At 43.5% G+C, this 11135-nt stretch overlaps 1 protein-coding gene and 1 pseudogene across 7 annotated transcripts in view; both read left to right on the top strand.

Moving 5' to 3' along the window:
* Window positions 1-11135, top strand: part of DOCK3 (dedicator of cytokinesis 3) — a 313071-nt gene that overhangs the window by 254239 nt on the left and 47697 nt on the right. For all 7 annotated transcript variants that reach the window (XM_019631262.1, XM_019631254.1, XM_019631269.1 and 4 more), the window contains 5 exons: window positions 2439-2533; window positions 5209-5284; window positions 5793-5893; window positions 6163-6221; window positions 8286-8434. In XM_019631262.1, the coding sequence (XP_019486807.1) occupies window positions 2439-2533; window positions 5209-5284; window positions 5793-5893; window positions 6163-6221; window positions 8286-8434 (480 nt within the window). The remainder of the gene's footprint in view (window positions 1-2438; window positions 2534-5208; window positions 5285-5792; window positions 5894-6162; window positions 6222-8285; window positions 8435-11135) is intronic.
* On the top strand, window positions 8729-9947 carry LOC109375762 (ubiquinone biosynthesis O-methyltransferase, mitochondrial pseudogene; annotated as a pseudogene).

Below are 11135 nucleotides of genomic sequence, written 5' to 3'. Positions count from 1 at the left end.
CTCGGGCCGGGAATCAAACCGCTGTTGCTCAGAGCTCAAACTCTTGAGCGAGCTCTTAACCAACTGAGCCACTCAGCCGGCCCCCAAGCCAGCTTTTAACCAATGCTCCACTCGGCCAGCCTGTCTTTATTCATTTTTGAATGATAGTTTTGTTGGATTTAGGACTCTTGGTTGACATTTTTTCAGTACTTTGAATACATCATATCACTGTCTTCTGGCCTCCAGCATATCTGCTGGTAAATCACCTTTTCATCTGATTGAGAGTCATTTGTACATAATGAGTTGTTTTTCTCTTGTTGCTTTCAATATTTTTTGTTTGGGGCATTTAACTGTATGTGTCTGTATGTAGATCTCTTTGGTTTGGTTTTATCTTATTTGGAGTTCATTGAGTTGCTTGAATATGTAGATTAAAGGGTTTCTTTCTTCATATTTGGGACATTTGGGGCCAATATACCTTCAAATATTTCTTTAATATCTCTTATTCTTTGTCTCTCTTTCGAACACTCCTATTATTTGTATGTTTGTGCACTTGCTGGTGTCCCATTGGCCTCTTTTATTGTGTTCATTTTTCATCTTCTTTTTGTTTCTGTTCCTCTAGATAATCTCAACTTACGTATCTCTGTACTCTCTGAGTCTTTCTTCTGCCAGTTCCAACCTGCTGTTGAGCCCTTCCGCTGAAATTCTTGTTTCAGTTATGGTACTTTTCAACTCTAGGATTTCTGTTTGATGCTTTTAAAATAACTTCTATCTATTTTATTGATGTTTTCTCTTTGCTGTGCTATTGCTCTTTTACTTTCCTTCAATTCTTTTTTTTTCTTTCCTTCATTTCTTTAGGCATGGTTTCCTTTAGTTCTTTGAGCATATTTATAACAGCTGATTTAAAGTCTTCCTAGTAAGTCCAACATCTGAGCTACCTTAGGGAAAGTGTCTATTGACTTCTTTTTTCCTGTATATGGGCGATACTTTCCTGTTTCATTTCACATTTTGTAATTTTTTGATGAAAACTGAGTGAATAATATCTCAACTCTGGAAATCAGATTACCTCCCTCCCCAAAAACATCCCCAGGTTTCGTTGTTGCTTTTTATTATTTTGTTGTTGATAATGTTTGTTTCTTTGTTTATGTAGTGACCTTCCTGGACTAATTTTTAAATGTCTGTATTCTTTGTTGTGTACAGCCACTGAAGTCTTCATTCAGTTAGCTTAGTGATCAGCTAATAACTGGACAGAGATGTCCTTAAATGCCTTAAATCCATAAGTCTTCCACACTTGCTAATTGTCTCTTGTGTGTGTGTTGGAGCTTGCCTTCGGTTCTCTAGAAGTTTTCATTACTGCCTTAGTCGCTACTTCCCGTTTACACGGAGCCTCAAAGCCAGCCAGAGGTGAGATCAGGCCTCTTAGGTCTTTCCTGGGAATGTGTAGAGCCCTGTACACATGTGTGGCCTTCTAGGTTTCCAGGACATATGTCAGAGCTTTTCAAAGACCCCTAAAGATATCTCATTCCCCAGATTTTTCTGTTAAGTGTTTCAGCCATTATTTTCCCCCAACTTATATGGCTGCTTAATGTAGCTGGGATGTTAAATTATTATGGCTGATTTTTTCTACAAATGCTGTAGTAATAAGATTGCTTTTCTCACCAGGTGAGCTCAAGTCAGGTCAAATAAGTCCTCTGAATGGGGCTTTCCTAGGTTGCTGCCAAACAGATCAAAAAGGAACAATTCTCTGGGGATGGTGCTTTTTCAGAAGCTCCAAAACCATTTTGTCCCTTCCAGTGACCACTAGGTTGCTGGTTTTCATTACTACCGTGATTCCACAGCTGCTTGTTTTCAAAGCTACTGTGGAGGCAGGGAGAGAGGGAGGGGATGGGGATTGAGCAGGTTCAAACACAACAGAGCTCACTGTTCCTACTAAGATTCAGCCATTTTTCTTGAATGACGCTTCTTGGATTGTTACAAGCCTTTGATTAACCAGACTTTGCACTGTTTCGTTGCTTTCTTGAGGAGCATGTTTCTGGAGGTCCTTATCCTGCCACTCCTGAAGTGTTTCTCCTGTCAGTGTGTTCTTAACATCCGAGAAAGCAGATTCTTAAAGTCAAATGCTCAGGGACCATGACGCAAAGAATGAGACCCATGGACTCAGTTGGTTACCAGTTCATCTGGATTCTAGCCTTCCCTGTGCTTTGGGCTTTAGGCTTTGGGCTGAGTGAGTGCAGAACTACCTCTGTTCTACCCAATTTGGATCTGCTCTTATCTGACCTGTGAGAGTGCCTAGAACTCACACTTAAGCAGCCCTGTAGGAGAAAAGTGACTCACAGAGAGAACCAGAATCTTAACACACAGGTCACCCATTCTCATGGTCTAGAAGTCAGGAGAGCCCTGTTGAGGAAGCATGTGCTACAGTGGCAGTGGTGGCGTCTCACTAGATTTTCCTCTTGTTTCAGGAATTCCTGCTAAAGATTTTCTGTGTGTTCCGAAACCTGATGAAGATGAGTGTTTTTCCTCGGGACTGGATGGTGATGAGACTTCTCACAAGCAAGTGAGTGTAGAAGGGCCCTGCACCAGCATCCACCAAGCTAAGGAGAATGTGTGTATGTGCAAGAGAGAAAACAAGACAGAGATCAAGGCCAAGGCCATGGGGACAGAGAGGAGAGGGTAAATGTTAAAAAAGTGTTTGGAGGCACAATCAGCAGGACTTGACCATTTACTGTAAGTTCAAGGAGAAGAAAAGGTCAAAGATAGTTAAAAAATGGAACCTAAGTGCCTGGCAGATGATGTCATGGTAAGATTGCAAAGGAGGTGAAATATAATAACCCAGAGAAGGGTTCCTCCTTGAGGAAGACCTGTTGAGTGGCCCATTGGCCTCTGTGGCTCTCTAGTTCTAGGCAGTATCCCAAGCCCTCCTCTTGATGTGATTTGTGTTGTCTGCCAGACACTGCTTGCCCCCCACAGCTAGTGCTAATTACCCACCTGAGACTTGGCTGTGAGGCTCTGACCACTTCTGAGTCTGGCCACAGAATTCATTCTAAGGCTGACTCCAAATTTCCTGCCCCATTCATATTTCTAGCCTGTGCTTCTAATTGGCAAACCAGACAAGTGATGCGGTAAGGTGCTGTAAGGTGCTGGTCTCCCTCCATTCAGAAGGCCACTTGGCTGCCATTCTCTAGCCCGCTGCCTCCTCCCACTGATCTGCCTCTTATGATGGCACTATGCAGGATGTAGTGAAATTATTTGTTAGATATGTTAGCAAGGTATCGCATGGTCTTTCTGCTTTGTACCGTTTATATAGGACTCTCTTTCTTTTTTCAAAACTAAACATTTTATATAGAACAGAAGAGTGGATATAAACAAAGTTGCACAGACACTCCCTCAAATACTGGATTTTCCATTTGCCTCCCTCTTGGTTCTATCTCTCAGCTCTTCTCAGAGCACTTAGGCTCCTCAGCACATCCTACAGGAGCAGCCTCTTTCAAGGCTTTTACCTTTCAAATTTGTCACCCCCTCTGCTGGTGGGCTAGTGTCTCTAATGCACTGTTTTTGCCTTGCCCCTCTTCTGCACCAAAGCCCAGCTGATCATTGTTAGATATACGAGGTGTGATCAAAAACTACAGTGAATGTTTAAATTTTTAAAAATGTATTACAGTAAAAGACACATTGCCATTAATCCCCCTCAAAATACGCCTGCCCCCCCACACTTTGAACATACTTATCCCATAGTTCTTACCACTTTCTGAAGCAGTTCTGGAAGTCCTCTTTCGTGAGTGCCTTTAGTTGTGCTGTCGTGGCTGCCTCGATGCCCTGAATCATTTTGACTTTGGGGAAGAGCTGGAAGTTACACGGTACCAGATCCAGTGAATAAGGTGGATGAGGACACGCCATAACGGTTTTTATTTGACAGGAATTGCCGTATACCAGAAGCAGTGTGTGACACAGAGTGCTGTCATGATGGAGGATGATTTACGGCACACTTTAAAACCTATCTTCTCTTAACCGTAGCTCACACCCTATTGAACTGAACAAGTTGAAACTTGTCACACACTGTTACTAAGGTTCGATGCACAGCTTCCCATAATGAAAGCCCTGCTTTTCCATTGGATGGCACTCGGCAGCAGCATTCCCATATTTTGTGATCACAACGGAAAGGTTCCGTGTCACACATCACTTCTGGTTTGCTGCAATTTCTGTCAAATAAAAACATTACAGTGTGTCCTCATCCACCTTATTCACTGGACCTGGCACCCTGCAACTTCTGGCTCTTCCCCAAAGTCAAAATGATTCAGGACATCGAGGCAGCCACAACAGTGCAATTAAAGACATGAAAGAGGACTTCCAGAATTGCTTCAGAAAGTGGCAAGAATGACGGGTTAAATGTGTTTGAAGTGATGGTATTTTGAGGGCAATTAGCAGCAATGTCCCTTTTACTGTAATTTTTTTTTAATTTAAACATTCACCTATTATTGTTTGATCACACCTCATAGATACCGGCTCCTTTGCGAGGCAGCCAGGTCCCCTTGTAATCAAATCCTTACCTGCCTACTCAACTTCACTTCCTCTCTACCTCAACCTATGCCCTTGGTTCCAGCAAGCCAGTCTCCCATCTTCCTTTATATGTGCCCAGGCTAAAATTGAGAGTAATACTCTAAACCAAAGGCTAGAATCAAATGAGTTATAGGTGAAAATAATAGTATTGACAAAAGTAGGTATTTAATAACTCTAAACCCCTATTATCAAGTAAAATAATGAAATTATACTCTAAGTCCTGTGGTGGTCATAATCTATTCATTACCTAAAACTCCACAAAATATTAAAATCACTCTTTTATTACTCAGAAGTCCCCAAAATACTAAAAATCACCCTTCAAACTGGAAGAAACTTTGAAGACCCATCAAACCCCACCTGCCCCCTTTTCTAGGCAGAGAAACTGGGGCCCAAGGGGCCCAAAGAGAAGGACTAGTACCAAGGCCAGATAATGGCAGAGCTGGGTCTGGAACCTACTGATGTTCTGCGCTGTTCTGCCAACAATGGGGCGTTTCTCCAAGACTGGTTTTCTGTGGGATTTTTGCCATCTATCTCTTTCCTTTATAGTCACATCTTACATGAGAGCATGTGTCCTCAAGAAGTTAGCACTCAGGCGTAGACACTTGATGCTAAGCTTATCAGATGTCATCGTTAGTCTTTTAACTCTGCCAACAACACCTTGTTCCCCTACTGCAGCATTATAGTCACCACTGTCCAGTACCTGTCTTCTGCACTGCACAAGAATTTCACAGAGACAGACTTCGACTTCAAGGTAGGAGCTCCTGAGATTGGTCACTATCTTGGTGATAACCCTAGAAAGCCAAAAACCAAACGCACTGCTCTTGTTTTTGTTTTACTTAAAACAACAACTTTATTTTGCTTATAATTTTTCAGGTCAGGGATTTGACCAGGACTCAGCTAGGTGTCAGCTAGGGGCTAGGGCAAGCTCACCGGGTTTTCCTTTATTAATATGTTGGTAGTATCAAACAGCTTCCAAGCTTGAGAGTGACTAGAATATCACCTAGAAGCCCCACTATGGGAGGTGTTGGGAGCCAGGCTTCCAAGAGTATGCTTTCTGGTCCAGAATCAACACTATTGGCTTCAGAAGAGTCAAGGGGGGGGGGGGGAAAGTCCTGTTTGCAAAGATATTTAAAAAGGGGAAAAAATTCAAGATCTTTAAGTTGTAAAATGAGTTCTGTGCCACATGTATATATTTAGAATCTCCTTGCAAAGCTAAGGACTCAGGCTGTCACATGTTTCCTCTTTCTCTGTCTCTCTAGGTGTGGAATTCTTATTTTAGCCTGGCAGTTCTGTTCATAAATCAGCCAAGCCTCCAGCTAGAAATCATCACTTCAGCCAAGAGGAAGAAGATTCTAGATAAGTAAGACATATGTCTGTTAGTCACCTCTTTGTCACATGCCCAGATGGGGTTATGTTTCCATGGGAGGCTCCTTCAGAAGTTCACAAGATTCCTATTGGGGTAGCTTCCCAAGGAGCCAAGGGTGAGAGTGCACTTGATTGGGAGCCAAATGACTCCGTATTTTGGGAATACGAAGAAATAGTGCTGAAGTCCTGGCCTCACTGGGTTTGTAGCCCTGTCTTCCTGAACCTTCTCCCACTAATAACTGGCTCCTGTGTTACTATTTCCAGGTATGGGGACATGCGTGTGATGATGGCTTATGAACTGTTCAGCATGTGGCAGAATTTAGGTAAGTTTTTTTTCCTTGGTTTTCCCTTCCACATATTGCATAGTCAAATAAAAAGTGACAAGACTAATAATTTCCCCCAGGTTTGAATGTTAATTCAGACCTAAGAAATTTTTATGTGTCTTTCTTTAACAAAACACCTCATATGGCAGGGAGAGTTAGGCGGAGAAATAAGACCCCAGTAATACATACTCACAGTCCCTCTTTTGAGAAGTAAAAGTCAAGAGGGGAAAAAGAAGATGAGGGCTCTAAAAGTTTTTTCCAGTTTGAGATCTCATACCTTTAAGATCCTCTGTGCTGCTGTGTTCCAGCCTAGACCCAGGCTCAGAAGCATGGATCTTGGAGATGCTCAGCACACGAGCAAGGGGAGCTGTGTATTTTAATGAAGGTTGAAATGCTTCCCGGGTCTCTGGTATTCAGGCGTGCAGACATTCCTGACACCAAGTGCATGAGGATTGCATGTAAGAAGGGAATTTCAGCCCTTAGGTTAGATTGGTTTCAGCTTCCTTTCTTTTGACAGCTTCTCTTTATAGCTTCTCTAATACCCAGTGCTATGGGTCTGAAATTGCGAGGGTTTGGGGTAGAATACTTGCATGGCCCTGGTGACTAGGTGGGCCATTCTTTGGTATTGTCGGCTTCTGAGTAGCCTGTCAGGGTGCTAGAGAAGCTGCTGTTATTCTTCCCAGTGAAGTCTGCTTTCAGTTACGCTCATGGCTCTGAAGCCTTAGGAATGATAGTCTTAAAATCTTACAGTCTTCCATTAACCATTCCAGTCACTAACCCTAGAGGCAGCAACGAGGTTCAGACATTCCTGCCAGCAAGCACGAGGGCCTTCTACCCAGGAGTGGGGATGCATTTCCCCAAGCAGGCTTTCCAGCTTCAGCACACTTAACTTCCTGCGTCTAGCACAGTTTGGGTATGGATTTTAACTCTGAAACTTCCAGGAACACAAGGGACTAGCAGTTGTACCAAACACCAAGATTGGAATATGCAGAATCATCCTCAGGGCTAACATTTGCTCCTTTGATAGGCTTTCAAAATGGAAGAAATAAAATAAGATGCCAAATTTGCTTGATTAAGCCAATCCTGTCCCATTGTATTTTGTGGAAATGGCATTTTCAGGGCCTCAAGAACTGATTTTACTTGGCTATAGCAATCATTGCACAGGCCCACAGTTTTCTCCTTCTTAGTCTCTGAAGGATTAAAAGCAGAGCTCTGGCAGATGGCCCACTCTGTTTCACCATTGCAAGGAAAAATTCTGTCCCGCGGTCCTCAGGACTGGCCCTGGCTCCTGGGAACATGCCCCAGATGAGGCCAGTCACGGGGAGACCTGTATTAACCACTTACCATGGGAAAACCTCAGTAAGGAAGTCGAGGAGTGGGCTGAGCTGGTCTGAGTAGATGTAGTTCTACCATCATAAATGCAATGTGAAGGTAAGGGGCTAGAGGCTGGGGGCACAGAGAGTCTCAGAGCCAGTCTGGGGGAGTAGTGCAGGGCTGTGCAGGAGGCTCCTGCTAACTCAGTAGGGGGCCTCATATGCATACATGAGCCAGCATCGCAGGTGGTGAAGAAGCCCCTGGACTTAAGACCATTGGAGGCAGGACCCGGGACTAAACATCCTCATCACTTAAATGCCTCTGGACTAGAGTTAGAAACCCCAGGGAGAGTACACTGTGTTTAAATGGCTTTTCCTTGCTAAATAACTCTTGTGAACAGACTATCTGAAGCCATCACAGGTCACTCAGAAATCCTATTCTGTCTACAGTAGTGAACTCTGTTCATCGACCTCAATGATTTTCAGGTAGTTTGTGGAACCTCCCAGTAAATTCTTTTAAATGGCAGCTTGTGCCTGTTGAACATTTGTTTTAACTGGGTTGGGTCAGTTTTATCCATGAACACTAAAAATGCCAGGAGAGGGAGTATCTCAGAAAGCCATCGGGGAGAGCTTGCTTTGTTCCCAGATGCTTCCAGTGCAGATTGAAGCATGTGCTGTGGCCACACTTGGGAAGCTTTCCTGGAAGGAGCAAAGAAGCATAAACTAATATCTGTTGGGTTTTGTCATTCAGGTGAACATAAGATCCACTTTATTCCGGGAATGATTGGTCCTTTTCTGGGTGTGACACTGGTCCCTCAGCCAGAAGTGCGGAATATCATGATTCCCATCTTTCATGACATGATGGACTGGGAGCAGAGGAAAAATGGCAACTTCAAACAGGTAAGACAATACCTGGCAGTGTTCAGGGTGCCCTCCTCTGGAATTAACCCTTCCTTCCCAGGAAGGTGACCCTGATGGCCAGGCTAAGGTTCCAGTGGGAATGAGCTGTAGCTTGGCCATCTTGAATCCTGTTCAAGGGTTTTCCCTTACTTGCTAACCAGAATTAATTGGTAGATTTTCTTCATGATGTTAGAGGCCAGAAAAGAACCAGAGGAAAGGAATGAATATCAAGCGAAAGGATCTTCACAATCAAGGGTCTCTAAGACTGTAACCTCCCGGATCCTTCCTGTCGCGATGTTGGGAGCCTGCAAGCTCAGCTCCTCTGGGAGTCACTTTTTAGGAATGCTTAGGTCTGGGTATCGGGCCTCACAGGCTGGCTGGCCTCGCTTAACTTCCTCGGCGGAGAATCAGCTCAGTTGGACTCTACAAATTAAACCATGGGTTTTTCGAGAATACAGAATCACGTGGTCCAGATCCTATGGAATGACTTTTGCCTGCTTAAATACAATGAAAACTTACAGGTACCCTTGGACAAGACTGTACAGCACTTCTCAAACTACTGTAGACAGCAGTGAGGTGAAAATCTTCCTGGCCCTGGCTCACAGGTGGTGGGATGAACAAGGAGTATATGCACCTCTTCATTCTATGAATGACCTTAGGGTGCCATTTATTAGAGACAATCTTTTAAAAACAGTTGCTAATCACCAGCCAGGAAAACCTTTGTCTGGGATGAAGATTCTTGATGTTGGCTGTGGTGGTGGATTGTTAACTGAACCTCTAGGGCGGCTTGGGGCTTCAGTTCTTGGAATTGACCCTATGGATGAAAACATTAAAACAGCGCAGCGCCCTAAATCATTTGATCCAGTCCTGGATAGGAGGATAGAGTACAGAGCGTGTTCCCTGGAAGAGATTGTGGGAGAGGCTGCAGAAACATTTGATGGTGTCATCGCTTCCGAAGTTGTAGAACATGTGATTGATCTAGAAACATTCATACAGTGCTGCTGTCAAGTGTTAAAACCCGGTGGTTCTTTATTCATTACTACAATCAACAAAACTCAGCTGTCCTATGCCTTGGGAATTGTTTTTGCAGAGCAAGCTGCAGGTATTGTACCAAAAGGTACTCATACCTAGGAGAAATTTGTTTCACCCGAAAACTTACAGAGCATTCTGGAATCAAATGGTCTATCAGTTCAAAGTGTGGTAGGAATGCTCTACAACCCCTTCTCAGGTTACTGGCATTGGATTGAAAATACCAGCCTTAACTACGCAGCTCATGCTGTGAAGCGCCAAGACCCAGAGCCTGCCGAGCTTGTTTTAAAGGAGGAAGGAGAAGAGCTCGGAGCCAGAGCCTCCACCAACCCAGATGTGCACGAAGAGCCCAAGGAATGAATGGTTTCTGAGGACTGGAGTAATACGGTGGGAAAGTACGATCTTTATAAATACAAAAAATATACAGTTTATCATTTGAGATATACAGGATCATACAGAAAAGAAAGTCAATAAAAGGGTTAAAACCTTGAAAAAAAAAAAGACTGTAACCTCCCAGCTTCATTCATTCAGAGAGGGCCCTGGGAGCATGTTCCTCCTCTCTGGAGGATCCCCAAGGTATATGGTCCAGGCATTTCTAGGGCTAGAGACCAGACCAGGTGACTTCTCGTGTTTCAGGTAGCCCAGAATTTCACATACTCCTACAGAGAGGGGCAGGTCCAGGAGGCGTAAGCCCTTGGCTTCTAACTGAGTGGCTTCCAGCTATCCCTCTGTGCCCCTCTTCTGCCACACCTAAGGTGGAGGACATGGCCCCTGCCTATAGCTCTATATCCAGGGACTAGAACTAGGACCAATAGGTGTCAGTGGAAGGGAAGATGATTTTCGCTAATATAAAAAAGAACTTGCTAGCAGCAAGAATTGTCCACTGTGAGCTGGCCTGCTTTGGGAGATGGGGAGTTCCTCTTTACTGGTGGTTGTCAAGCAGAAGTTCCCAGGAGGCCTCCAGGGGAAATTTCTGTAGTGTCTTGGGGACTGTACCAGTTTCTCATTAAGCTCCCTGTCAACTCTGATTCTGGGATGAACCAGTGGTCTTAGAGTGAGTGACTGTAACAGTGAGGAGCAGACCAGGCAAAAAGTAATTTTCACATTTTTATTTATTTTTAAATTTACAAAGAGTAAAATTCATTTTGTGATTTACAGTTCTATACGTTTTGGCAAACACGTAAAGTCATATAACCACTACCACAATCAATATTTGTTTAATTGCTAAAAATTCCATCTTGCTGCCCCTTTGTAGTCATACCCTTCGCCTGCCTTTAACCTGTGGCAACCATTCACCTAGTCTCCATCACTATTCCAGATGTTATGTCAGTAGAATCATGTGGACTATATAGCCTTTGAGACTGGCTTCTTTCACTTAGCATGATGCCTTGACAGATTCATCCATGCATCTGTGTATCTATTAGTTTTTCTATTGCTGAATAGTATTCCATTGCAGTTTATTCACTCACCATTTCAAAGACATTTGGGTTATTTCCACTTCTTTTTTAATATATATATATATATTTTTTATTATGAAATACACATTTTTTAGAATTAGTTTCAGCTGTACAACACAGTGCAGTAGTTATACTTTTTACCCCTCGAAGTGACAACCCCCCTCCCCCAATCTGCCCCACTTCCCCCCAATATCATACATATCTATTACAAATCC

Source organism: Hipposideros armiger, unplaced genomic scaffold, assembly GCF_001890085.2.
Source record: "Hipposideros armiger isolate ML-2016 unplaced genomic scaffold, ASM189008v1 scaffold_18, whole genome shotgun sequence".
Lineage (NCBI taxonomy): Eukaryota > Metazoa > Chordata > Mammalia > Chiroptera > Hipposideridae > Hipposideros > Hipposideros armiger.
The sequence above is the reverse complement of the archived record's forward strand: the minus strand, read 5'-3'. Positions and strand labels throughout refer to the sequence as shown.